Source organism: Streptopelia decaocto, assembly GCF_964273445.1.
Source record: "Streptopelia decaocto genome assembly, chromosome: 20".
In the NCBI taxonomy this organism is placed as follows: domain Eukaryota; kingdom Metazoa; phylum Chordata; class Aves; order Columbiformes; family Columbidae; genus Streptopelia; species Streptopelia decaocto.
The window spans coordinates 5,808,430-5,836,395 of record NC_138675.1 but is presented as its reverse complement, the minus strand read 5'-3'; the positions used below and the strand labels follow the sequence as shown (position 1 = coordinate 5,836,395).

At 45.3% G+C, this 27,966-nt stretch overlaps 1 protein-coding gene across 6 annotated transcripts in view; it reads left to right on the top strand.

Moving 5' to 3' along the window:
* Window positions 1-27,966, top strand: part of DVL1 (dishevelled segment polarity protein 1) — a 60,021-nt gene that overhangs the window by 15,623 nt on the left and 16,432 nt on the right. For 4 of the 6 annotated variants that reach the window (XR_014185798.1, XM_082069947.1, XM_082069949.1 and 1 more), the window contains exons 2-14: window positions 5,621-5,690; window positions 10,212-10,333; window positions 12,671-12,783; window positions 15,303-15,441; window positions 18,833-18,926; window positions 19,556-19,625; window positions 20,362-20,501; window positions 20,825-20,901; window positions 21,339-21,406; window positions 21,936-22,085; window positions 25,018-25,149; window positions 25,912-26,079; window positions 26,528-26,734. Coding sequence is in view for 5 of the 6 variants with exons in the window: in XM_082069947.1 (XP_081926073.1) it covers window positions 5,621-5,690; window positions 10,212-10,333; window positions 12,671-12,783; window positions 15,303-15,441; window positions 18,833-18,926; window positions 19,556-19,625; window positions 20,362-20,501; window positions 20,825-20,901; window positions 21,339-21,406; window positions 21,936-22,085; window positions 25,018-25,149; window positions 25,912-26,079; window positions 26,528-26,734 (1,550 nt within the window). In the remaining variant the exon portion in view is untranslated. Of the gene's footprint in view, window positions 1-3,382; window positions 4,371-5,620; window positions 5,691-10,211; window positions 10,334-12,670; window positions 12,784-15,302; window positions 15,442-18,832; window positions 18,927-19,555; window positions 19,626-20,361; window positions 20,502-20,824; window positions 20,902-21,338; window positions 21,407-21,935; window positions 22,086-25,017; window positions 25,150-25,911; window positions 26,080-26,527; window positions 26,735-27,966 lie in introns of those variants that run through there. The other 2 variants (XM_082069948.1, XM_082069951.1) reach the window with 2 other exon arrangements.

Below are 27,966 nucleotides of genomic sequence, written 5' to 3'. Positions count from 1 at the left end.
ATCAATAATTTAGTAAATAACATGAATGCAGAGGAAAAAGGGAAATAATACAAAAGACAGAAAACTGCCAGTGTGGCTAAAGTGCTTTGCTTGTTATGGACAGTTTGGTCACTTCGATTCCAAACTCTTTTCACAGGAGTAGATGGTGTTGATGGAAACAAACGGTAAGGTCTTAGGACTCCAAAAGTCAACCATTTGCTTGGTTTCTCTGCGCATAATTAAGAGTAATCTTTCTTTTTGTTTTCTGCTCGGTTAGCTGATCATGGAGCGGAGGATAATACTGTGTACAGTTGGGGCTATCGGTGCTGACAGCCGTAAATGCCTGTGTTTTAGTGGGATTTTCACACCTTGAGCATCAGCACAACCACTGAAATATTGTTGATTAAGGAGCAGAGAAGCAAGTTGTATTCCCTATATGTCGTTGCTCTTTAACAGTCATAAATATTTTCAAGCACTTAATTGGAAGCCGCTCCTCAAAGATGCTACAAAGCGCACCCTGTTTGGAGACCCTTTCAAGACAAGGGGCAGAAGTTGTGCCGAGGGTCTGCAGCTAAACCCGAGTCTCTAAAATGGCAATGAGCCAGGTCTGGGCTGGGAGCACAGGTACCAGGTGCATTAAAACACGTGGAACCTTTTCATGTGAGTCTCTGTGTTGGGCTGTTGCACTTGGGAACGACCGACAGGCCCTTCAAAGTGCTTTGGGTGCGATGCGGAGGGCTCAGTGGGATTGCTGCGGATCAGAATCCCCCTGTTCGCAGTCGAGGCAGCTGAAACACCGTAATTTCTGCTCGCTTCCCTCCCAGAGCGGAGCCTGAACAAATGTAATTGTCCTTGAGTCCCAGCTCATTGCTATAGTGATGCTTTAGGTTTGAAACAACGGGCGGATTCAGGCCGATTCTAACTTCATGTGCTTAAGCTTAAGTCACTATCTGCTATAGGACCTAAATGCCAAAACTTTTCCAGTATCCTGCAGTTCTCCCAAAAGATGATAAACGATCCTGCTGTTCCAGGAAATGGCACAAGGAACTGCTGGATGTGCCTCCGCGAATCGAGGTGCTGTGGAGAAACCAGGGAAGTGCTGTGTGCAGAATGTTTAGCGCGGTGATGAGAATCAGATGGGGCAGAGGATAGCTGCTGTGTAAACACTGGAATGCATTAACTCCTAATTGCAGACAGAACCACCGAGACTGTGTTTGGATTTTTGGAAGTGTGAAGAATAGCGTGAGGCAGAGGGTAGCGGCTAATTACATAAATGAAGACATAAGAGGCGGGTGTGCGTGGTGGAAGGACGGGGGGTTGACCTCGAGCAGGGCACAGGACCTGACTTCAGTGAACGGCTTTATGCAGAAGAGACGTTGAACTTGTGCATCTGATCCTCTGCAGATCACGCGGAGCCACCGCTCAGCTGGTTTGTCGGGAGAGCCCTCGCTTCATGGCTTTATTTCTTGAAGAGGGTTTTGTTCTGCAGTTGGGTGTGTCCTATCATAATTGTGGGTAGCGTGTTCATAGTCATTTTTGACAGGTTTATGTGGGAGTTGGCGTATGGAAGCGCATATATGGAAAGGCAAAGCATCGTCAGTGTTTATGAATAACAGCCTAAAAAGGAGAATACTGATTCCGCTCCGGGCCGTGGTGTTTTGGGGAGCGATTGGCACGAGCTTTCCGTGGAGAAGCCCCGCGGGTCGGCTGGGATCCCGCAGCACGTCCCTGCTCAGCGGGGTGCGGGGATCTGAGGCTTCTGTGCATGGCAGAGAGCTGCGGATCTTTGTGCTGCTCTGCGTTATGGTGCTTATCTGCTCCGCAAAAAGCTTTCTCTTCTTTCCAGAATCACCATGATATCCTAGCCAAGCCTCACCTGTCAATTCAGCGGGTGGCTTGATTTTCCTTCGTTTCTCCGGGTTGGGAGGGTGGCTGAGAGCTCTCTGTGTTGTCACCTCAGCTACTAAAGTTTTAATTCTGCATTAAAGATTCAAACTGAAATGTTAATCAGCTTCAGAAAGATTATTTTCAGGGCTGCAGCCTTGGGTTCCAGTTTGATAGTTGCAATTTGTCGTGTGATCAGAAGGGTGAGAGTGGTATTTTTCGTGGCGTGTCAGCTGTTCGTTGCTGGGTTTGCTGTGTGCATTCCGCAATTTAAACTGTCCTTAAAGGAACTATTTTACTTAGATTTTCCTAAAAGTGGCTGTCCTTTGTCACTTGGAAAGGAAAGGAAAGATCGCACTAATTCTGGAGATTAAGTCGTTCATAGGCATGCGTGATGCAATCAAAATGTGAGTGCAAGCAACGCTATCAAACCCGGTGTTTAATACCCAGTTGCCTAAATGCTTGTGAGTCAGAGTCATGAGAGGTTTGTGGGGTTCACTGGCAATTCTTGATACGGATCCAGCGCGTATTCTGAGGCAGCAAACGGGTTGGCAGAGGGATGAGAGTGAGGGTGAGCCTAAAGAATCCTTGGTTTTCGGGCTAAGGTCCTCTTTGGAGGAAAACAAGAAGCCAGGAGGGTAACAAGAGTAGAAACAGGTGAGGTGTGCGGGGGTGAGTGAGGCTGGATTTGGGAAGCGCACGAATACCGATTTGTGCCGAGTAGGGTGGTAGCAAAGTCAGAGGATCCAGACACAATTCCAGGAAGCCAGAGGAAGGAGGGGCTGTTGCCAGCAGTGATTGTTTCATTTAGTAATTAGTTCTTAAATCTCCTCTAAGCCAAATAAAGCAGAGGATGTGAGCTGCTGAAAACCGTTCCCCCCTCCCCTTCCCCACACATCCACACCCTTTTTTGCACATACTCTTTCTAAGTGAAGATGGAATTGATGTGAGATTAGATCGTAGGGAGTTTGCTCACGGTGCGGAGCGGGCGCTGGGGGGTGTGCAGGGCTGGGGGGTCTTCTCACCATCAGTCACTGATGTGCTGGGTGACCTTGGCTGAGTTGTTCCCCTGTGTTCTTCTTTTACCTTCCTTTTTTCTGGTAGATACATTTGAAGGATGAGCTACAGGATCCAGCTTCTTGTGCACCAAGATTTTTCTGGAGTGCGGTGAAGAGGAAAATGTCACAAGTCTCTGAACAGCGAAGAAAAACCTCTGTCTCCTTTGCAAAGGAGAATCGTGTGCAGCTTTGCAAATGGCTCTGCGGATGGGTGTTTGTTTGCTTTCTTCTCCCCGACCCAGGGTGGCTCATAACCCGGGTTAAGCAGAAGATTGTACGTGCTGGAATAAAACCTGCCTGCGTTCCAACCTCACCAGCAATTGCAGAGGAACCGGGTTGCCAGGAGGCAGGATGTGACCTAGGAAACAAATATCCCCTCTCTGAAGGGAAACTCTGAGGGCAGGGGGTGCGTTTCTTGGTATCAGATGGTCTTTGTTCTTATTATCAAGCAGCAAGTCCGGTAACGATTGTGTTTGAGAGTGCTGGTGTCGTAGCTCCGCAGTGGAACACGTCCAGTACCAACAGGCAAACGTGGCAGGAGGTTCTGGCGGATCGAGAGCATCCCCTCTTCTTCCTCGCCGTGCTGCTTGGCTTGGGTCTGGCTTATGGATCCATCACTTAGGGCACTAAGACCTTGTATATGAGTTCCTAATGGAAGCAGACAACAGCAGGGCTCTCCCTCTGCCCTCACTTCTCAGTTCTTGTAGAACAAAAGACGTCTTCTTGAATACAAAGCTGTCCTCAGACTGAAGCATATGGCTGCAACCCTTCCCCTTCCTTTCTTGCCCTCCCTCCATTGCTTCCCCTTCCAGAGAACTGAAAGGAGCTGCGTCTTTACTACAAATAATGATTTGTAAACCAGTGATATTTGAAATTAGTGGCTGCTGCTGTCTTTGATGTTCTTGGCACTGCTGATTCCTCCCCAAAGCAAGCTGGGAATTAGTCTGTCATTCTCTTGCCTCATAGCTCAGGGCTATATTTAGTAGATCAAGTTGCAACAGATCCGAAAGTCGCTCCCTTCAGCTGCAGCAGTAGGCTCGCGCGGGGACGGAGCGCCGGGTTTTGTAAGCGGTGACTTCAGCGCTCTGCTTTCCCAGCACCAGGACACCCGAACCAGTCGGTGCGGTCGTGCAGGGGTGTCCTGACCGCCACCAAACGGGGCAGTTTTGGAAAGACCCGCAAGGCTTTGCTCTGCCGAGAACCTCACAGTCAATGTGTTTTCATTGCTTGACTTCTGCCTAAATCTTAGAGGTTGGTGCAGAACGCCTGCATACTCTTTGTGGGGTGCAGTAAGTGGTGTGTCCTTGTGGCGGGGGGAGGAAAACAGATCCTGTCATTTAAAATGTGCAGCTATCAAGATGAAATTATTGCAGCATCTTTATTTGCTGATCCTGCAGTTGCATCTATGCTGAACGAGTGTTCTCTGCAGGATTCTATGGAATACAAAAGGTAATGTGTGAATTCAAGCCACCCCGTTGGGGCTGGAGATCCATGTGAATCCTGAAGTGTCTGCGCACAGTTTACAGCTCCAGAATTACAGGTCTGAGAGCCTCATTGAATTGTCAAAGGTATTTAAAGCACTGAGTGTCTGTTGGTTTCAATGGAGTTTACTCCTCATTGTCTCCTTAGAGTCCAAGTGTAAGTGACTAAAAATAATAATGAAATGACATCATCTGTTTCCTGTTGCCAAAAGGTGAAAGGAGGACAGATGCAAGTTAAATGGGTATTTTAAAGTGTTCTTCTTTCCAGTGATAGGAAAGGGGTAAAGTCTGATATTGTAGGGCTAGCCTTTAGCAATGCGAATAAATGTGGAGAAAGAAGAGAATGTTCCTTCTTTAAAAAATAGATTATAACGTGCAAATGTAGGTATTAGTGGTGGTGTTATTTATGCCTCATTTTCCAGAAGTAAGATGGAAAGAACCTCTTGGTCCATTTCTCTCCTCTCTTCTCCTTCCTGACCATTTTTCCCCCCTCATAACATGACACCGTTTCATGCATGGCCAGTTGCTTTGTGGCTATTGTGGTTTTTCTACACAGCAACAAGGAAGACAACAACATAAATAAAGGAAAATGTGGTTGAGGAACCACACATTTGTATTGAGTTTGCCAAATTGTCGCTGTTCCCGTGCTGGCGACTGGAGGCCAGGAATTGGTTTCTGTTTCCAGAGGGGTGTGTGACGGGTGAGAATGGAAGGAAAGCTGGAGCTGGTGGGGAAGGTGAGATGCTCTGCTGAGCAGGAGATGAGGGTTCCATGTGGAGTTCAACCACAGCTCCTGCAGTGCCTGGGGGAGGGTGCCGTGCGTTGGCTCCAAATCCAGGCTCAGAAATGGAGATAATCGTCCTTTCTTTGGCCATCACTTGTGGTCGGTGATCTCCGACACAGCGGGATTTTAATCCCCATCAGCTCTTTAAAAATTGTGGGGAGATGTAAGACTCCGAAGTGGGGAAAATGCTTGTGATTACTTTTGTGCCACCCAGTTTGGGGTGGTTGTCTGGAAAGGTGCTATTCTACCCTTTATTTTCACTTGCTCCCTTTTTTCTAATAGTCGCGTATTTTTTAAAGACTTGCTGATATCAACGTTTTTGTGAAAATCTGTGTTTTTCCTGGGCCATTTAAGAAAATGACTGTCCTTTCGATCTGATGTCATTTCAGACTCTGCATTTTTCTTCCTAATGTGTTGGTTTGGTTTTTTTCCAGGGTGGTAAAGGAGGAGATCTCAGATGACAATGCCAAGCTCCCATGCTTCAATGGAAGAGTGGTGTCCTGGGTACGTTGCCTCATGTCTCTGGATGCTTTTGGCACAGCAGCAGAGTAGTTGGTACATGGATCCTGATTTTTTAGAAGTGTCTTGAATCTCAAATGACATGGAAGCAAAGGCTTAATGTTTCATTATGTCTGATTCTTTAGGTGAAGAATGAGCTCAATTTCCCTTTCTCCTGTAGGTGAAATAATGATGATGAATAGTGAAATAGTTTTTTTCTTCTCAATGCCAACCCAGGAACTCAACACACAAGGATCAGTTTGGTCAGAGCCGGTAATCAAGTCTCTAACAGTGGGAATGGTGCCGTTGCAAAGATCTAAAAGGAAAATTGAGATGTGTGCCTTAAAATGAATTGTTTCAGAGAATTAGTGCCGCGGAGCTTTCTGTGAGCGCTGAACCAGCGCCGGCTCTGCACAGACTCACCAGCAAGTCCATAACGCATTAAAAACCCGTTGACTGCAGCTGAGGTGGAGGCTGGGCATATTGTTGCAGGTAGTATGGGCAGATATGTCACCTCCAAAGACCCGGCCTCTTTCCTCCCTTCCCACCATCAGCTTGTTTCCAAATTTCTAAGCGCAGCCCCCGAGCGTGGGTGCGGTTTGGGGCTCTGTCAGAAATCACGCGGAGCATCTTGTGCGGCTGGTGCTGACAAGGGCTCCTGCTCGCTCTGCTGAGCAATCGGCTGCAACATCTGGGGCTGACCTGCGTTATGAATTGCAAATTACTTTTTCCACACTAACACCCATAAAATTGCAGTGCTTATCTGCCTCTGTTCATTGCTAATTACTGGAGGAGTTTTATGTAAATCGTACTGTAAGTTAATTGTTTGCAGTTTCGAACCCTTTAATACCTGCTCACTGGAACTTAACAGATAATTGCATACATATATTTTAGGGCTAAAGTTGTTCTTTACCTTTTGGAAAAACGGTGTTTTGGGCAGATCCGTTTCATTTTCTGTTTATAACATGATGTGCCTGAGCTTTCTTTGTCTCCTGTGTTACAAAATGTGCCCCAGCTGGTAGCAGACAGCTTGGGATCCTTTCACAAAACCATCTGTGATAACTGTCATCCTCACTGTAAATCACTGCAATATATATCTGTGTATTTTGCATCGAGATGATGTATTTCAATGCCCCGCACCTTCTCTTTTTAATGACATTTGAATCCTCCCATTTGTCGTAGGTAGGAACTTTGATCCTGTCGTATGCAGGACTGATTTCCATAGAGGAAAATGTTCAAGGGGGGGATCTACGAGTCTTTAGTTGTTGCTTATTCCTGCCGCGCTGGGAACCCAATGTACAGCTAGATTAGTGTTGAATTAGAATCACTGCTCCTAATGAACTATTTAAACCTCCTCCCCACCCCTCCTGTTCTGCTTGTTTTTCTCCTCTGTGTCTTAGCTCTTGCCCTTTTGCTTTCGGGGTGGTTTGTTTGTTTGTTTGTTAGGACTAAATAGTTTGGGACAGATGGCTACTACTTACTAGATTCCTTTTCAGTGGTTGACCTTGAGGTTTTTGAACAATATGGAGATTGGCATTAATTGCATGGCATGAGTTCTTCATCTAGTAGTTATTGCTGTAAATGCATTTACACAAACGCATCTTGTGCAAAAAGCAGACGATATGCATGCATGTTCTGCTAACACATAGACACACATAAAACATAGGATACAGGTTTTCTCAGGGGTAATTTCTTTTGAGTTCTTTGGGACTGCTTACCCAAGTGATATCATTAGTGCATTTTTGGTGTTTTTTATCAGGTTCAGGGGTCGCTTGGCTGGTATCGCGGGTTTTTAGGAAGGTTTTGCAACATCTGGGACCGATTCCCTGCGCAGCTGCTGGGCACGGGCACTGTGTGCCATTGGCTGGCGCTGATGGCAGCGCCCTGTGTCACTCTCTCTCTTTTTATGTCTTTTTTTCTTCTCTGTTATCTGGGTGCCAACAGATAACACTTGTCCTGTTTGTGAGCTTTTCAGACACTGTATTTGCAATTGCAATTGAAATTGTCGAGTGGAACCGTTTAGTCTTCTCCCATCTGTGATGAATCACAGATGGAATTGATGACTTCGACACCCAGACACTGAAGAAAGTCGCCCTTTACCTGGCAGCCACACTTTGCTTAAAATTCTTCATTTTAACCTATTATAGCGGCTGATTTCCAGTCTATATATCCTATATTCTCTGAGTATCTGTGGTCCAAGGTTGGAGCAAACACCAAACAAATATACTATAGTTTTCAGCAGGAAAGAAGGAGGAAGCCTAATCTACTCGGCACAGACAATTTCTCGTTACTAAAATAAACATCACATTCCTGATGGGCTTTTGCAGCCTTCGAGCAATGTGGAGTCCTCTTGCCTTTGACAGAATTCCTCATCAGCGAGTCCATTTGTGCAGCGGGTCCTTTGGGATCAGCCTTCGCGTGGCTAATGGGCTGTGTCTCTGAAGCTTGGACTTGGGATTTGAGAAGCCTGTGACTTTATAGGAAGTAATTACTTTCAACTTGTAGATGAATGTGGCTGTTCTGAAGTCGCTGTTGAAAATACAAATGGCTCTTTTTGGGGTATTTCTTTAGTTACTATCAGTCTCTCACCTCTCCCCAAGCTGAGAAATACCAAGAGCTGCTGCTCTCAGTAACGGTGAGAATTTAAATATTGGAGTTTTCATGCTGATAGACTAATAAATATTTAGGCAGATGAGAATATGAGGGCAGAGTGCACCAGTATTTGCTCTTTCCCCTTCCCGGACTGTTTCTTGTTGTCTGGTGTCTTTAGCTGAGAACAGATTCCTGGAGCTGGCTTAATATGATACGTTTTCTCCACTTTCCAGGCAAGATTTAATAGTGAGTGCGATGGTAGCACCTCAGTTTAGAAAAACAGCATTCAATATGAGGGGATGAACCGAACCAACAGTTGCAATTAGTTCCACACTTCTTTATTAACTTATTCCATGTGCAGCACACAGATGACATCCCCGGTTCGCGCTGAGCTGCAGCCCTTTGGGGTGGAACCGCCAGCTGTTCTACAGCCACAGGCACGTTCTCCAGCGCAGAACCGACACGAGGAGAGACACGGATTGAAATGCTGCTGCCGGTCACAGCTCTGGGGAAGCTGGATGGGTGAAATATAATTATCAGGGCTGGCTGGTGGCCAGGGAGCTGGGGTTAACGCGGCTTTTCCTGCGGAAACACCCTGAGAAGTCTGTAACGCCACAGCCCAGTAGCGCGTTATCATCTCCGTTTGAAGTGCTATAATAGGGGAGAGTTTTATTCCTACCGTAGCTTGTCAAGGCAAAGGACACAGCTTATCTTAAAGGATACATAATGATAGGATAGCTTATAGGCTACATAATGATTTACAGAACGTCACTCATCGTTGGAAGAAATGAGGAGCTCCCAGCAAATCGACGGCGTCGTGTGAGGTGTCTGGAGAAGGTCAGGGCTGCAAACTCGCTGCGCAGCTGCAGCCGAGGCCGCTGTTGCGCCATGTTAGGTGTTACATGGCCCTGTTCATCTCACCTACACCCAGTTTCTTTTTTTCCTTCTTTTTTTGTCCCTCGGTCTTATTTTGTTAGTGAAAGCACTTGCACAGCGATTCCTCAGGGGATGAGCCCCGCTCAGAGATACTCTTCCACCTCCATAATGCCAACACGCTTTCTAACACCTCCCGTTAACTTCCCCACCTGAAAGACGGAAACCTTAATTCTTATTAGGAAAGCTCATGTTATTTTTCCCTTCTTTTTTCCCCTGTTGCTCTTGCTTTGGTGATAAGAGAGTTTGAATAATGCAGCTGACTCTGCGTGGTGCTGGAGAGCTGGTTTGTCTTCAGGCGGTTCCTTTTTGACAGTCTGTGTGTGTTTGCCTTCTCATCTTTATTGTATATGCTCCTAGGAGTAAATACCCTGCATCCTGAACACCAGTCCCCTCTGATCCTCTTCCCTCTCCATCCCCATCTTCAGCAGCCAGCACCTCTCTGATGATTATATTAGAATTAATCCTTGATAAATTAACCAGTTATAGTTGGAATCTCTTATGTAGGGCTAGTTCTTCCACAGCTAAAAATAGAGGAAAGCCGAGACCTTGTTTCCACTTAGTGCAAAGTAATAAACTCTATCATTATTTGGGCATTTCTTTAATTAAATACCTTCTAATCATATTGTTTAAAGAGACGTGGCAGAGTGATGAGATGTCTCAGCGGGCTGGTAATAGGATATAAACCTTTTCACCTCTGGGTCACTAGGTCAGGTCTAACTTGTGTTGTGTGTGGTCAGTGGGCTGTTGAAATAATGAGTCGGTTTTAGCTTCCTTTGGGCAAGTTTGGTTCCCCCCCCCCAACCCCCCCATTCTTGCCAAAACATTCAAAATAAAGCAAGGAAAACATGGGACTAGATTAATCCATACAACACTAAGACCTTCCTTTCCTCTAACGTCCCTTAGATCTCCCAGGATAGTTAGCAAAGCAGCAGCCGAGCCCCTTCCATCAGCGCCGACAAGCCCATACGAACATGTATAATTGTGGTTTTGTGTTGACAGCTGGTCCTGGCCGAAAGCTCCCACTCGGACACGGGCTCCCAGTGCACCGAGAGCCACGCGGACCTTCCGCCGCCCATCGAGAGAACAGGCGGCATTGGGGACTCCCGGCCTCCGTCCTTCCAGTAAGAGCAAGTTGTCTTTTTTTTACATTTTAAAACAAAAAACCATATTTCCTGTCTATTTCTTCCCCACATTTATCCCTGCTGCTCCAAACCAGCTATTTGTTTTTGTTGTTAGAAAAATAATATACTTTCAAAGGGGAATGGGAAGAAAGAAACAAACCCTGTCGTTGTTGGAAAGAAATATATATCCTATATATCTCATTTTGAAACCCATTGTGGAAGAGTTAAGTAGAGAGGTAGCTTTCCAGCGTGTATAGATGACATCCTTTTATTACTGCGTTATGTATAATTATGTAGTATGCAGAGCCAGCAGGACACTGATATCAAGAGTGAAAATTAACATGAGGAATAATGGCTCCTCCACGTGCGTACGAGCAGCTTGAAGTGTGTGTAGCTAGACTGGGAGCCATCAAATTGAATGGTAACCATGTTATTTCCCAGTACGTGTGCAGAGCCCGTGTGTGTCCTCACGGTGCCTTCATTTTCATGGAATTTACACAAGGAGGATCTAAAGCAGGACCTGGTTCTAGCTGTCATCTTGGTATATGTTTGGAGAAGGAAATGTGGGTTTATTTACCTGCTGTTATGTGTGTCCGTTGCTTTCTGCGTTGTCTATAGCCTGGAAGAGCCCATAGTGTCGTGTTTTTTACAGATAAATATCTTCTAGAGGGGACAAGAAATCTTGGGAAATACTAACCCTGCCCAAAGCTGTGTGTCTTCCAAGGGCTTTACTGCCCTCGTGCGTTCATACATTCCTTGATGTTGGCTGGAGAGGCCTGTACGAGCGCAGTCACGTGCCCTGCAAATATCACTAGTGCTTTGTCTTCCCGACCTACATGGAATAGCTGCAGGATCAAACTTGATCTAGAAGGTTGATTACACTGGAAGTTAGGCACGAGTCTGTGTTTGGGGCTCCTCTCGCTGCTGCCAACTGCGTGTGCTCAGACCGGAGAAATTTAAGCTGTGCTGATGCACCTGCTAAAAATCTTTCTGTATTTCTTGACGTCAGGCAGCTGCGAGTTTCCAGAACTTGAATCGTGGCTGCACTTCTCTTCCGATCGCTTACAATTCTCCAGCAATTTTTGAAAGCGATGTTTCCTGGGATTTTGGGGTGGTGACGGCAGTAGTGTGTTAAGTGCCATTTTGCTGCCTCCTTGGATAATATTTCCCTTTAATAGCTCAATAGTGCAACCCTGTAACTGTCACAGCTGTGATTCAGTATTGCTCTATACTCACATATCACCTGCCCTTCTGTAAGGGTGACTTGGCTTCTTGCTTCCTAAATCCCTGAGATTTGTTTTAATGACACTCACACTACCAGAGATCTGTCATCTCCTGTCCTCCTTCTTCAGCGTTGATTGGGCAATTATTTATAGAAGAGCTGAGCTTGGTGTTGTGTAGTTGTACAAACAGAAATGTTGCTGAACAGCAAATAATACAAGAAATAGATGGAGCAGAGAGGTGGATTCAAGTGCCTCAGCAGTGGGAGAGCAAACAAGTCGGCTGTGAGGTTCCTTTACACCCTTTGTTAGGGTGCAAATAACCTTTTCTAGCCAGGTTTCGCCTCAGAAACTGTTAATATTTAGTACTGGGAATGCTGGCAGTCATCACTGGTCACTAGATGGTGCTGCTGGGATGTCCCAGAGCCTGGCGGGACACCCCAAATCAGGGGACTGTCACCCTCCTTCCCTTTTCAGTTGTACTGGACTGAGACAAGAAATGCAGGCGTACATGTGACAACACTTAAATACATATACGTGCATTTCGGTAGCTGAAATGTGCAGTCAGGTGTTTTCTGATTTCCCAATTTCTGTGGCGGGCATGTCGGGACATTTCGTTACTGCAAAGGCAGCGTGTGGGCGGGCAGGGGATTTTCAGTCCTCTCCAAGGTCCCGCTACACACGTGTGCTCACACGCACCAGTTCTGGGTCCAGCTGCCACAGAAGCCCATGGCACCAGTTGGTAGTTTAATTCCCTGCGTAAAATGTGCACTCAAGACTCATGGAATTCTAGGAGAAATATATTAATGATGCTGATGCTTCAGTTTAAGTATAATGATGGCCATTATGCACCTTTTTCTTGTGGCAGGTTTTTCAATGTCACGATGATACCACTTGTGGAAACAGCGCTGTGTATTGGGGGCTGGATATCAAACAGGTTTTCACCCTTTGGGTAGGTTTGGGGGAGCAGATCAGGCTGGGGGAGCTTGCAGGGCTGCAGCTGATCTGCATTGTAGTTCTCTGGATCCCAAACCAACGTGCTCACGACTGCAACTCTTTTTATCAAAAAGAAAGAAAGAGATGACTCCGCTGTTTCTTCCTATTTGTTCTCTAACAGCCCAAATGCTGCCAGCAGTCGGGATGGCCTGGACAATGACACGGGAACAGAGTCGGTTATTAGTCACCGGCGGGACAGACATCGACGGAGAAATAGAGAAGGGCATGAGGATGGTGAGTCCTATTTCATTTTCCCCCTTTTTCACTTAGGAAGAGCAATTCTTCCGATAACCTTTCAGAGCAACAGCTACTTCTGCACAAATGCTGCCGAAGAGCAGTGTGTCCGCATTCCTGTGCGCTTTCAGGGACTGGTATTACTTTAATGGAATAATTTGATGATTGCTTTGAAATGCTTTGAAGCTCAGCATTTTCTAAGAGGTCTGGACAACTTACAGTGTAGTGGTGGGGAGATGAATTTTTATGATATACAGAACTTTCTGTAGCATTAGAAGATTTGATTAGTTTGGAGAGGAATAACAACCCTGAGTGCTGAGCTCCACGCTGTCATGGTGAGGCTGCTTCCATTATTCAGGTTTGTTAATTTAAGGTAAAACACATTATCTGGATGATGTGTTGGGAGTTTGCAGTGTAGACCATTGGGCAGTCTTAGTGTTTTAACATTGCAAGATCTGAGCCAAAATCCTCTGAAATAGTTTCTGTTGTTTTCTCTAGGATCAGTGGTGGTATTTTATGCTATAGCACATTGGCTCTGAAGATCTTTTTGTATACATAAGTACACATATAAACTACAGAACTCTGTACATCAAAGTAAGCTTGGTTTTCTCATTTGTTGCCAGACAAGAATTTCCAGACTTAATTAAGAATTAATAGGTGCCGCCCATTGCATTTAAAATGGTCCAGAATATGGAGTAGTTGGGGCCAGGCGATGCCATCACAGGCTTTATTCACAGCTCCACCCACTAAAGTATTTGCCTCCAGTTAGAAAACCAGAGGTTGTATATACACTATGGGTTAGGAACAGGTGGTTTTCTGTTCATTGAACCTTTCCGATTGTAATACCTGCCCGAGCGAAGGAAAACTCTGCAGCGGGCGGAGCAGAGAGCTGCTTCACCTGATCGTGACTGCAGATTCCTTTGGGGAATCACAGGAGGAGGATCTTCTAACACTGTTGTGTTAAAAACTTCTGCCAGGAAGAATGTTAAGAGATTATTTTGTTTTTCATATTAATTTAAACTAATGCCAATACCTGTTTTGCCACTGACAGAGAGCTGGTTGTTGAATGGCTGCGCTAGGACTGAAATTAGTTCATCCTTTTCCCTTTCGATAGAAATGGGATAAAATTTCCTCCTTCTCCTGTCAGTCTAAGGCAGGACCGTGTCACTCAGTCACGCAAACGTTACCTGTCTCAACACAATTTAGGTTTCCTACCTGCAGCGGGCGATACATGTGAGCAAGAGGCAAGTTTTGTTAATGTACATAAAGCAAGGACAAGTGCTGTGTCATTTTAGTCTCATGAAATATGCTATTTAATGTCTAGAGTGTTTCTGTGGTCATAATATTTAACTTAAAAAGAAGCCAAAGCCACCAGTGTGTTATTTTCAGTTGAAATGGGGGAACAATTCTAGGAAAAGGGGGAGAAGGTTGGAGGAAGGGGCAAGGTTGACAGCTGCTCCACAGCTTTCCAGGGGCAGGAGCCGTGTGCTCACTTGGCATCATGAAACGGTGGGAAATCCTCCTTTCCCTGCAGAGAGAAGAAAATGCAGTGAGAGTGTTTGATCTTGTCCTGTACAGACTTGTGTAAATAATACTGAAATTACAGCTCTGGTCGCTCAGAGGGAGTCAGGATGAGGGATCTTCACCGGAGCGCCGCGTTACTCACAGGGTTGTTCCATAGGTATAATATTATTACACAGTGTAGCCAAGACACAGGCACATCACTGCCGGCACACCAAGCCGTACGATAACGTGTACCGTATGCTCTTTGTAACTGTTCGAGCTCATTATTGGGATAAAGTGAATGACAAAGAATTACCCACCCTGACAATGAGGATATCCCTGGATGCTCTACAAAGGGTAAGAAGTACTCGTTCCACAAGAAAAGATAAATGGTGTATTATAGGCTTCGTTTCAAACAAGGTGAAGTGAGAAAAGGTGCTAATGAGGCATTTGGGAACTGCAGAGATGGAGACGTGTTGAGCTAAAACCTGGAGAGGTCAAGCAAAAATTTACTGCACCAAACGCCGATGGCTGTGGAACTGACAGGTTGAACAGGATGAGGTTGCACGAGGAAAGAGGTTTTACTCTGGTACCGCCGTGTGTTCTTAGTGAGGTGAATACAGTGAACCGGCTGAGAAAACTCCAATTGTCTTTTCTGCTGTACCTTTCATATGTACCTTCCTATTGACATCAGCTTCTCATAGCCATTCTGACTGATGGTGTGATACTGTTACTATCCTTGTTCATGCCGCGATTTCTGCCTTGATACCCACGGACTGAACCACAGACAAATGCAAAAGTTGGGAAAAAGGGAGGTGGGCAGGCGGGCCAGCCAGGGCAGTTGGTTTTCCAGCTGCTGGATGAAATCATGTCCTGCAAAGAGCTTGGTTTTGGCATAAAGAATCTCCCGCAGAGTTGTCCGCGCTGTCGGTGTGGATGTCGTGCTACTCACAGTGTCATTTCTTCCTTGCGCTTCCTCTTTGCCCAGTAATAGTCCATTTATCTTGTTTCTACAGTCCCTCGGATCAATGGCCATCCGAAACTGGACCGGCACCGCGAGCACCCTCCTGGCTACGACAGCTCTTCGACCATGATGAGCAGCGAGCTGGAGTCCAGCAGCTTCATTGACTCTGATGACGACGACAACACAAGCAGGTGGGGAGGGCAGGATAAGCCAATACATTTCTTGTATTCTAAATACTCATTTTTAAAGCTGCAAATTCGACCAGAACTCATATTCTTCCGTTTCCTGGCTGCTTTCTCTGAACACTTCCTTTAGAGCTTTTGTTCATCCAAATGAGCTGTGAAAACCCATCGTGGACTTCTGTTAATTGTCAGAGAACAGGATTACAGATCTCTGTTGGTTCATAAAGATCTGTAGCTAAAATAAATGAGATGCAATGTGATGTTCTCAAATTCGAGCTGGAATGGAAACAGCAAAGAACAACTAGTCCTGGAGATACTTAAACTTCTGCTGTGTTTACAGATTATTAACTCACCGAACTCAGCGGATCTGTTTGGTCTTGCAGTCAGTCATAGCTTAGAAACCTGTTGAAAAGCAGCAATTCCATCAAATTCTGTGCAAAGGCTGGATGTTTCCAAAAGGTTGAAAGGGTAACTAGATGTACATTTAAGAATTAGTTTCAAGAAGTTATTTTGCAGTTACAGTGAAGTTGCCAACACCTGAAGATACAGAAAATTATCCTTCTGGGTGCTTTGTACTTCACCTGGGTATTCATGTGCACAAAGGGCTGGCAAGATCAAATGTGAACCTGAATGCACTCCAAGCCTTCCTGAAGCCTTCAAGGCTTCTAACCCTCCTTCCCCCCCAAAAAAAAATCAAGCCCACAGAAACAACCACCCTGCAGCTGATTTTGTTCCTTGTAAATAAATTAATCATTTCCATGGCAGCGAGATATGCAGCAGGGCAGGATTAGCACAGCCAGGGTGGCCACTGAAACGCATTATACCCGACCCAGCTAACTATTTCTGTATTAATAAAGTAAAGCTTCCTGCGCCTGACCGAGAAGAAAGAGACTTTTGGAAGCTGCTGCTTTTCCTTTCCAGGCCAGGGCAGCAGCTTTTGGCAGCCGGAGCAGCTGCCAGGCCAGCCAGGCAGGCCCAGCAACTCGCTGGAATGCTCCCAGGTATGCTGGTGTCTGACGGGGACGATGTGCTGGAGCAGATGAGGGATTGTGCTGGCAGGGAGCAGTTTTCTTTAGAGGCAAATGCAGGCAAATAGAAAATGGAGCACATTCCAGATCTGCTGGAGCCAGCAGCCTGGGGAAAAAGCGGTTGAAGGGGTAAGTTTGTTTAGTAACTGATGGTGAACTCTGGGGTCGGAACCTGCATCGTGAAGGAGATTGTACGTGAGGGAGGTGAGTGAGAGGAGAAATCAGGTGTAATGGGTGTTACTGGCATGGAAGGGAAGAGGTTGTGAGGCTGAGGATGCTTTTCTAACAGCTTTATTTTATTCTAACTCAGAGCAGTGCAGCAGAGTTGGTTGGTTTCCAGTCCAGGGCTGTTCTGTTGCATATAGTTAGAAAGAATAGTTTTTAGTTTCAGTGAATTAATTTGTTCACAAATACTACAGGACAACACAGAACCCTTCAAGCAGTGTGAGCGCAATATCTTATTCCCTTTGTTTTTCAAAGTGTGATCTAATTGAACATTAGTATTATTTGTAGGTAATAGGTGGTATTTGGAGTACAGATTGGTGTAGGGAGCCCATGGTAAACTGCACAGTAAGTCTTGTTTCTGTCTTCTGTTAAGCAAATAAAGGTGTAGCACATACGACAAGCTGTAGGAGTATTGTCAGCATCTTGCAATTAGTATTTGCAGTTCCATGTAACTAAAGTCATTCACTGCAAAGAAAATGAATTATGTTTATTTCTCATTTAAGAAATGAAAAATTAGTTCTTTTCAATCTACATGGACAAACTTTCTTTAACAAATTGCTACCTTTTTTCCTTCCGTTAGGGAATGTGGAGTAGACAAATGATTATTATTGCTTTACAAAGTATCTCCCGTGGGATTTATTAGCCCTTCTGTCAGAAGTGCATGCAGGGTTTTGGCCAGTAGCTCGTACAGGAATTGGTAGTTACGGTTCCAGATTTGTTTTTCATCTTTGCACTTTATTTTTCCCCAAGGCTAAAATACACCGTCGTGTTTTGCTCATCAAATTGTAGTAATAACTTTTACTCATTTCTGGGGATACTTGAGAGATCAGAATATTACTCCTCATTAGAACACATTTGAGCTGCTCGTTAGCATCCAGATGCTCCTGGAACGTGAGAGGTGCTGAGTTCAGGAACGATTCAGCAGGATAAGTTAAGGCTGTGGATTTAACAGGCATGACAAGAGGAGATGAAGTGTACCAGAGCGAGATGAAAGTACGGACAGGCTTGTCTCCTTTCTGAGAAATTGCAGAGACCGAAAGCTTTATTTTTACACAAATGCTTTTGCAGAGTGTGGGAGTCTTGCTGAAACAGGCTGTCTCCTCTTCTACTTACACACAGGCTTATTAAAGCGACTTCATTGTAAGTAATTGTCCAGCTTCTTCCAAAAAGGGATGAAACACTGAGTTAAGTGAGCTCTCCATTTATGGTTTTCTCCAGTGTAATAAGTAGCGTTTTCTAATGTTTATCTGCGTAGAAGCCGATGTGTAAGGACTCAAAACGTGTTTCTGCAATGCCTTCTGATGGTTTTGTGCAACTGTTTAGCTTAAGAAGTTACTGCTCTGAAATATTGTCTGGCCTCTTGAACTAAACCTGGGCTGTGGCTGTTCCAAGGAACTGATTTCCATTCTTCCAGACAAATGCTGAGTAGAGTGAAACAATTACAGCAGAATTCTCACATATTATCATCTGCTAACAGATGTTCAGAGATTTGCCAGTAAGCTCTGGTTTTGCTGGCTGAATTGAAAAGAAAAATCCAAACTGTTCTCTGCTTACACAGGAATCTAAACTTTAGGTCATATGTCGAAAAGACCTCTTTATTTTTCCCGTTAAAAAGGTAAAGGCTCAGAAAACCAGGTGCTGTGGGCTGTTTCCACAGATGGAGAATTATCACATTTTTGATCTCTTTTGAAAATACCACCTCTTGGATCTTTAAATCAATTTGCCTTGCTGGGAGGGGAAGAGGGAGTGTGTGAGGTTAACGTGCCTGAAATAGTTTTGTGAACTCAAAGAGAACGTCAAGAGCTTCACACCCTCCGAGCTGTTCCATCGGCTGGAATATTCAGCTCGGTATCTTGGACTGAAACACAGGATGGGATTCGCAGTGTGGAGGGTTGTGACCTCCTGACACCAACCTCCTTTTTAGGCTGCTGGTATCCAGTTTTGCTTGAGATGTTCTGTCATTCCTGCAGGTGGTTAGAGCTTTGAACACAGGGACGTGGAGACTGGCACTGTTTTCCTTGTGACAGTGCCAGTTCAATTACTTGTGTCCTATAGGGCTGGATGTTTTTAATCTTGGTTAGTGCTGGAGCAGAGGAATGCAAAGGGCTCGGCTTTACAGAGTTGCGTTTGCTCTCCGTTTACCTCAGGTTGAGTAGCTCCACTGAGCAAAGCACATCATCCCGGCTCATACGGAAGCACAAGCGCAGGAGGAGGAAACAAAGGATGCGGCAGATTGACAGGGTAAGGTCGGCATCGTAATTTTCCGAGGAGGCGAAGGGAGATTTTTGAATGCAGCGTGTGAATGAGAAGGGATCCAGAGCAGGTCTGTGATCTGAATTCACTGGGAAGGCTCCCGTGGCTCCAGCCTCCCCTGAACTCAAACATTTGCCGTTGTGCAGCCCTAGAGTCAAGACTCTCTTTCCCATCCTCCTTTTACTGTTGAGCGATCGCATTTCTTGTTGTCTGTGTTCTCACCTCCCGCAGGATCACGTGTTGTTCTCTCCTCTCTTTGGGGAGGAGCTGTGGGTTTAATTCCCACTGCACAGGGCACTTCAGGATTTCCGCCTGTCAGTCACGTAGTCAGGAAGCAGAAATCATTCAATGTGAAGTTCAGCTGAGAAACCTCAATCTAGGAACTTACTCCAAGGATTTTGTAAACAAATCTTTGGAGAAAGTGCAGTTTGTGTTCAGGTTTTTTTTTCTCCAAAGATTCTAAATGAAGAATAATTTTGAGGAGGCCACAATGGTTTCTGGATGCCTGCCAAACAGAAACCTATTGATCAGTTCCTAATGAATTAATTCTTAATAGTTATTTTATTGTTTATTCCGAGCCCTTTAAAACCTTGGGAATTTTCTGTTGTGTTTTGCAGTCGTCTTCGTTCAGCAGCATCACCGATTCCACCATGTCCCTAAATATCATCACTGTCACACTCAACATGGGTAAGACCACAAGTGATGTTTTTTATGATGAATTTCAAGCGATACAGATGTATTTTGTCATAGTATAGTAACCTTTGGAGCCAGTAGGAATTTCCTTGATTGGAATGATGTCAATTGACCTCCAGGGAATGGCAGCTGCAAGTTACTGCTCTGCTGTGCCTGGATTTTCAGTCCAGCACTGGGTAGTTCTGAGCCGTTTGCACAAGCAGATCAATATTCTTCCCGAGAAGCCCAGGGAAGAAGCTGGAACTCCAGGATATGGCGTTCTACTCTTATTTCTTGGGATGGTAAGGGCTCAGATGTTGTTAGGAGCAAGAGCAGAAGGGCGCTGGAGGTTTGTGTTTCTGCTGCTGCTGCATTTCATTGTGTAGCCAGATAGAAATGTGCAGGGCTGCCAACTCAGCGCCTTTCAGTAGCACCAAATTCTTCCTGACACTCTGAGGTGTGGAAATAACATTACCTAATGCTGATGAGGTGCCTAATTCCTAGGTGTAGACATGACTTTTCAATGTCATTTCTAATGCTGATTTTTTTAATGTAACTTTTCAGTGTCCTATATGAAAAAATAATGTTATTAGCAGCATTTCCCTAGACCTGAGATAATTGTAAGTCAAACATGGCCCAGCAGATGTGTTGAAAGAACTCATGTTTCAAGACTGAAGTAGCCTGATGTTAGCTCTTCACTATCATTCCAATCACTTTGTTTGCTTTTCTCCTTCGCTTTCTATCTGTCTAGAGAAGTACAACTTCCTGGGAATCAGCATCGTAGGACAGAGCAATGACCGGGGCGATGGTGGCATATACATCGGCTCTATAATGAAAGGAGGGGCGGTGGCAGCCGATGGCCGGATTGAACCAGGAGACATGCTGCTGCAGGTTGGTCCGCGTCCCAAAATATGCTCTCCTGGCTTGTATGTTGGAGGCTCAGCTCAGTCATCCCACCAGCTCCATGGACTTAGTAATCAGTGAGCAGAATTCATTCATACTTGGAGAAATGCGTCGCAAAGACCGTTATCCCTTAAATCTGTAATTCTTTGTGAATTCTGCTGGATAGTTGGCGTGCTCTGAGAAACAATATTCCTGCAGCCGCTCAAAGGAGTGGAAACGGTTGCAAGGCAAATAAATTTGGAAATAAATAACTAAAATGTCTTCAACTTTCCTGTTGCAAAGCCTGACCTCTGCCTTTTGCAACATTTCAGGTGAACGATGTCAATTTTGAGAACATGAGCAATGATGATGCAGTACGGGTTTTACGGGAAATTGTCTCCAAACCAGGGTGAGCATCTCGCAAAATCTCTTGCTACGTATCCTCCACGTGCAATGATTGGTATTGGGCAAACCTCAGAGAAATCAGCGTTTCAATCTCAGTAAACAGCCGGGTATCTGCTGATCTCAACTCTGAACTTCTCAGCGTAAATGGGTGAGACTGGTTCCAACGTACCAGCCAAAACCAACACAAATGAGGAGTTGCCTGGTTTCAGTAGCACTGTTTGTTTACAGGACGAGTGTTTTAATATCTCGAGAGCTGATCATTTGACAGATTTCACCAACAAGTGCTCATGATCTGTGCAAAACCAGAAACGTCCTGATGCTGCTTCATACTGCAAATGCTTTGACAGGCATTCTCAGGGTTTGTTTCAAAGAGTTCATTGTAGCAATTAGAGCTTCTGTAGGGAAAGTTGAGTCACCCTGACCTGTTTTCTTTCTTCCCAGACCCATCAGCCTAACAGTAGCCAAATGCTGGGACCCTACTCCCAGGAGTTATTTCACCATCCCCAGGGGTGAGTCCATTTTTGTGCTCTTTGCTGGGTTCCTGAGGAGCCCTCGAGGTCTAGAATATTTTCAGCTATTTTGGCATCTAACAGATTTCCATTCCCTACAAGTTCGATACTTTTAAGTTTGGTTGTATGGTTCGTTTGCTTTTTGTTTTGGGAGGTGGGGGCAAAGCACTTGCTAGTACTGCACGTCATAGAAAAGTGAGAATCTATCTCCCTTTGTAGAATAATAGTGAAATATTATTACGGGATCGGTTGCTTCTCTCCCGCAAGAGGAAATATTTCACTCCTACCGCACTTAGAGGAACAGGAGTGTCGTGGTTTTATCCTCTGAGGCTGGTGCAGCAATTGCTGGAGAAAACAAGCTACTCCTGACAAGGTGCTTTTTGTTCCCTCGTGCTGGGGCTGTTTCAGTTGTATTGTCAGAATGGTGAGGACTTGTGCATAACAAAATATTCCCTCTTTCTTTAGATTTTTGTGTTTATTGCAAATCTGATTTCATTAGTCTTTCTCTCCCTTTCTGGTTGTTCTGCAGCTGAACCGGTGAGGCCAATTGACCCCGCGGCGTGGATCTCTCATACCACAGCCATGACGGGAGCGTACCCCCGTTACGGTATGAGCCCCTCCATGAGCATCACCACATCTACCAGCTCCTCACTAACAAGCTCAATTCCCGATTCGGAAAGTAAGTCACAGTGCGGCCAGCGCAGGGCAGGCGGCTCCTGCTCGGGGCCAGCGGTGCCGAGCTGTGCGCAAATCCGGCCCCAGTCCCACGCACGATGAAAACGACAGCGGCCGCACAACTCTTGAATGCTTTCTGACGTTTGTCTTTCTGTTGGGGAGCATAAAACCTTTTTCTCAATGTCAGAAGTAAATGCAGTGGTGTTCCGATTCAGGAAGAGGTGGCTTCTGGTCCCTTTTACAGTTACACGGCAGACCTCCAATTTTACCCCCCCAGATAAATGTGAGCGCTTCCTCCTTCTATTTGAGATTTTTTTTGATAAATTCAAATAATTTACTTCAGATAGACGTCACTGGATAATAATGTTAGTGTATCATTTAGGAAGTCTTCCGCTGATATTCTCATAGCCTTCTTTTATACTTTTTTGTACTTTTAGAAATTATTGAGCAAGGAGAAGAGAAATGTAACGTCCCATGTGAAATTACAGTTAGAGTTCAGCCTTCTCTCCTGGTTTGTCTGTCTGTGGCAGTCCCTGCACTAGTTGTATCCATGTAACAAGTTGTCCCGAGTCCTTATCTGGGACTTTAAAGGGCAGTTGTCCTTTTTGCAGGTGTAGTAGCTCAGTGTCTCTTTAGATAGAGGCAGCACCGCTGAAGGGAAATACACCCGCAGCAGGAAGCCAGGGAATCACTTACCCCATGACTTTATCTTGAGATGTGTTTTCAGCCTTACAGGTACTAAAGATTGTGGAATCGAATGTATCTGCTGATTGCTGTCAAACGAGAGTCTGTTACTCTGCATTCCTCTTGAACTACTCATGTATCGTGTGCCTTGATATGCAGTGATGTGATTGGGAAGTGCGGAATGCAGACGCCCTCTCAATCGTACTTTAAAAATAAAGGTTATTTGGGAGCAGAACCATGTTTCTGGAGACAGCTTCTCATTTCTGTGCCAGTGACTTCCAGCGTTTCCTCTCCTGAATGCAAGAAAATGGAGAGTACCCCAACATTAATTGTCATCTTTTGCTTAGCACCTTCCTTCAGTTCAGTCCTATTATCCCCCCAAAAATGGCAATGAAATGGCTGTGAAAGTGGAAGCAGTGAATTAACGGAGTCATCTTAGACAATTCTGTTTCACGGTCCCTTGTTTGAAGTATTGTGAATATCTGCTGGTTCACTGGTTTTGCAGCAAGGCCAGAATAATGTAAATGGACCGAATAACCACTTTCCTTCCGACTGGCATCCTGGGCTCTCTGGGCGGAAAGTGAACTTCTGGTATCTTTGCACAGCCACCACTGCATTGGTGCTCGTGATTCAGGTAGCTGAGATTTTGGGGCCATACAAATCACTGCTGCACAGTGGGAATTATTCTGTGTTAGCTCTTTATTTTCTCAGGTGCGTTTCTGTGCGAACCGAGGCAGACTGAGGCGTTGAATAGTAATTATTGCTTTGAAAAGTATCTCATTCTCCAGCAGTGTTCTGGCCAATGCAGGAGAACATTCTCTCGCTGTGGTTTGTGAGTGTTGGACTCGCTGCCTCAGTCGGTGCCAACTCTGCTCCTCGGTTTCTCTGCTAAAGGTCGATTTTTGCAGCCCCTGTTCTGCCACTGCAGGGCCCTTTTTTGCACGTACTGATGTCCCATTCCATGCGAGTAATTTCAAGTGTTTCAATGTTCCTTGAAAGCCTTGCTGTTTCAAAATGCAGTCCGCTGACATTGTTGGAAAGTTCTCTTTTTCTCTTGCATGGACTTCAGAGGATTTTGAATTGAGACTTCAAACTGTTTCTGCTTAATAGTGTTCAGCCTGAGGTACTGTGTAATTTCTGGGGCCTTTTTGTTTGGGCAAAAGTGTACGGAAGTGCTGAAAGAAAGACACAGGTCAGTGGTGTTATTACATGTGGTAGGACTTTGTTTTGCTGGAGCATACACCTCTTTTATCACCGGGATCTGCTAAGGGGACAAAAATGCCACTTGAACCCAATAACCAAAGCCCTGAGGAGGAGCTTTGCGGTAGGTCTGGCAACCCAGAATGGAGTTACAGCCCGTGCTGCTCTCAGCTCCGCGCAAACCTGCAGTCAGGCCCACAGCTGAGCTCAGACTAAAGTGGGGGCGTTTTAGATGCATCTTAGGACTTTTCATATTTGTACAGCAGTAGCAGACTCAGAAAACATTGATGAGCATTTGGCCAGTGTTGTTCTTTATATGCAGGTCTCCATGGAAACACCATTTATTGCTCCCCGCATACTTGAATATTGGTTTGTTCTGTTTTTCCCCAAACAAACGTTGCTTTTTGCCACTAACCAAACTAACTTCAAAGCAAAAGCAAAATTGTAGTGTTTATTCAAATGTTGTAAGTATTTGAAACCGCATGCATAGATGGTCTGGGATGTTTTCATGCATATTAGCAGTGCATTTTTTGAAAGAAGCATTTTCAGTTTTCATTGTTTCATGCTTGTAACTTTTATCAAAATGTTGGGTTGCTGGAAAAGGACAAAGTTGGTTCCCTTGTGCTGTTGAAAGGTGGGTGATACGGGGAGCCGGGAGAAGGGAAGGGAGGGGGGTTTTGGATTCCTGCTGGAGAAGGGTCTGAATTGCAAACACGTGTGCTTGACACAGATTTTTTTTCTCCTTGGGTTTCCTTTTGTGCAAATCTCAATGCAACGAAAGAGCACAGGGCTGATCTCTGCCTGGTTTGTGAAGTCAAGACACGTAGGGACTCAGCATCTCAGTGGTTACACTGGTTGCACTGGGCACAATCTGAAGAAGTGGTATAAATTCTATAATTTATGCCATTGAGGGTGCATTTGGGAACCTTTGTGTCTTTTTTTGCATCTGTTGCTAAAGCTGTGTCTTGAAATGTTTCATCCAAATCGGGAGCTGAGAAGCTCATTTCAGACTCAGTTCATTTCAAAGCAGCGTGTAACCTTCTTCCTTTTAGAGTTAGAAGAGTCTCCGTTAACTGTGAAGAGTGACATGGCTACTATTGTCAAGGTTATGCAGCTCCCAGACTCAGGCCTTGAAATTCGGGACAGGATGTGGTTAAAAATCACCATCTCCAATGCAGTGATAGGTAAGCACGGCAAAGGAATGCTGGGGAAAAAAGAAGAAACAAAACAGTGGCTTTCTGAAAACAGGCTGAAGAAACTATATGAACATTTTTTTCTCCTGTCTATGACCTCTTATATTTCCCTTGATAGCTGTGACCAACTCCTCAGTGTGACAGGAAGTCATTAATAGCTCCTGTTCGAGCCTGGACAGCCAAAAAGGGCACATTTCTCGTGCCCACACACAGCTGGTCCTTCACCTTTACTTGTTACATCTCAGGTTTTCCTCATAAGGACTTGTGGCTCTTGCAATCTGCCCAAGTGCAGCAGAGCAGGTCCTTGTCATTCCAGTTCCACACAGCCACACAAGCATCTTTGTTTAAAATTACCACCTCCTGAGGAGGATGACTCTCTCAATTACTTTTGTTCTGTAAATGCCAGGTCATTTTCATTACTGCAACTCAAAAGGGATCAAACAGTGTAACTATACAATTTTCCATGTGCCTGTTTGGTGTCACCGTTAATGTGGTGTTCAGCTGGATGCAAGATAACTCTTTGTTTTCTCTCTCTTTTGTTGATGTTTGGTGGTAATTAATTTAGCAGTTAGGCCAAGTTGTGAAAATAACATTTTAAGCTCTTTGCAGCAAGATTGCGGCGTATTCATATTTGCATTCAGTACCTGGCACAGTAGCACTAGTGGACTATGTGATAATGGGAAGATTAAAAAAAAAAATCACATCAATTTGGCTGGGCTGACCCTGGGGCTGCTCTTCCTGTTCTCATTTTAGGAGCAGATGTGGTCGACTGGCTTTACACACACGTGGAGGGCTTCAAAGACCGACGGGAGGCTAGAAAATACGCCAGCAGCATGTTGAAACACGGCTACCTCAGGCACACTGTGAACAAAATCACCTTCTCGGAGCAGTGCTACTACGTCTTCGGAGACCTCTGTGGCAGTGAGTGTCCCGCCTGGGAGGGCAGAGCTCGTGTGTTATCTCTTCTGTGCTCCCAGGCTGTTATTTGGAAGTTGTATGACAAGTGGGTGATAATTCCCTTTAGACTGAGCAGTGAGGCCACTTGGAAGAGAAGGATGAATTCCTCCAACAGGGCATTGTACTGAGGCTCAGGGAAGCAGGATTTATTTCTGGTGATGCCACAGGTTTCCTGCTTGGCACTCACTCTCAGCTCCCAGTCTGTAAACTGGGGATGATTCCTCCTTGATTTATGGAAGTGCTGCAAAGGTACCTTGGTGCTCAGTGGTGAATATCGAGATGACATTTCCAGTGAATTCTGGAGGCCGGGTCTCTCTCGTCCCTCACCACACTGGGTGCTGTGTCCCCATTATTAAGGCAGGAGCCAAGGTAAGAGCACAATCTTCACCTTTATTTCCCCCCTCTTTTCCAGATCTGGCTGCACTGAACCTTAACAACGGTTCTAGCGGAGCGTCGGATCAGGACACCCTTGCTCCGCTCCCGCATCCCGCTGCTCCCTGGCCGTTAGGTCAAGGATACCCGTACCAGTATCCTCTGCCCCCTCCATGTTTTCCACCAGCGTACCAAGACCCAGGCTTTAGCTACGGCAGCGGCAGCGCGGGGAGCCAGCAAAGCGAAGGTAAGCTGGCTCAGCTGGTCTTTATTTCCACAGCCGTCATTCCCCCTGACCATTTGCTTGAGTTCCTTCGTACTGTCTGTGCTCCTGTCTTGTGGTTTTGGGTGCTACCTGCATGGATTTGGTGCGACCGCACTTAATCAGAACCGTTTGTGTCAGTGATGGAGTGGGTCAGCCTTTCAGCTCTGTATCGAAACTGCCAGCGATGTTTTAACTGGGTCAGTAGAACGTAAAACACGTTTCTAGTTCTGCTGCAGTGCTGTTCCCCGTGCAAAACGCTGGTGGAGAACTGGAGCCGAGCTGTTTGTCACGTCCATGGTGGCATAAGCGTCTGCACTTTGCTTACCCAGCAGCACCACACCATAAACTACTGCTTAGACAATGCTGATCAGGCCAACATTAACGACTCGATTGTCCACTATTCAACTATTGCCCCCCTTTTTAGAGGTCAGAGCCATTGCCAGCAGCGGGGCTGCAGTTGCTTGATATTACTAGAAATTAGACCATTTTGTTGCTGGTGGAACAGGGATTAGAACCAAGGTGCTCTTGGCTTTCTCTTCCAAACTCAGTACAAAAGGAAAATTGTTCTGTTTGCATGAGACAAGTGTGAGATGGTCAGACAGGTGGTTTACAGGGCTGAAACACTGCTCACAGGGAGGAGAGTCGCTTTGTCATAGATATATGACAGGGAGAATCTAATACTGCATGGATTAAAAAGCTGACCTCCTCCTTTCCTGCCCTAGGATAATCTTTCAACGCTTTCCTTGTTCTTTCTTTTGGAAACCACACTTCTGTGTTGTTTCTTGTTTGGTAACTGTTATTCCCTTGTTTTGTTCTGAGCAAGCGTTAGACTGAAGGATTCCTAGAGGAATGGCTGACTCTAGGGGATTGGTAAGCTGCAAATGCCTCCATAATGACAAATTCACAGCATGATCATTTAGACTCTTGTGACCCAAATGTTTAGCTGTATTTTTTCCTTTTTTTTTTTTTTATTTTATCCTTTTAAATTGTCTTGGGCGCTGAACCCGTCTCAATGCACAGGAGTGCAATAGCGTGGCATTAGCACATCAACCCATCTGGCCCGTGTCACTCTGCTGCAGCAGCTACGGAGTAAATGGCATCAGATGGGAAAATCCCGTCACCAGCCTCTTCACTGCTCTTCCCCAAAGAAATAAATCATCTCGGCTCCTAATTTATCAGTCTGATGTCATCCATATGGATTGGATTTATCCACC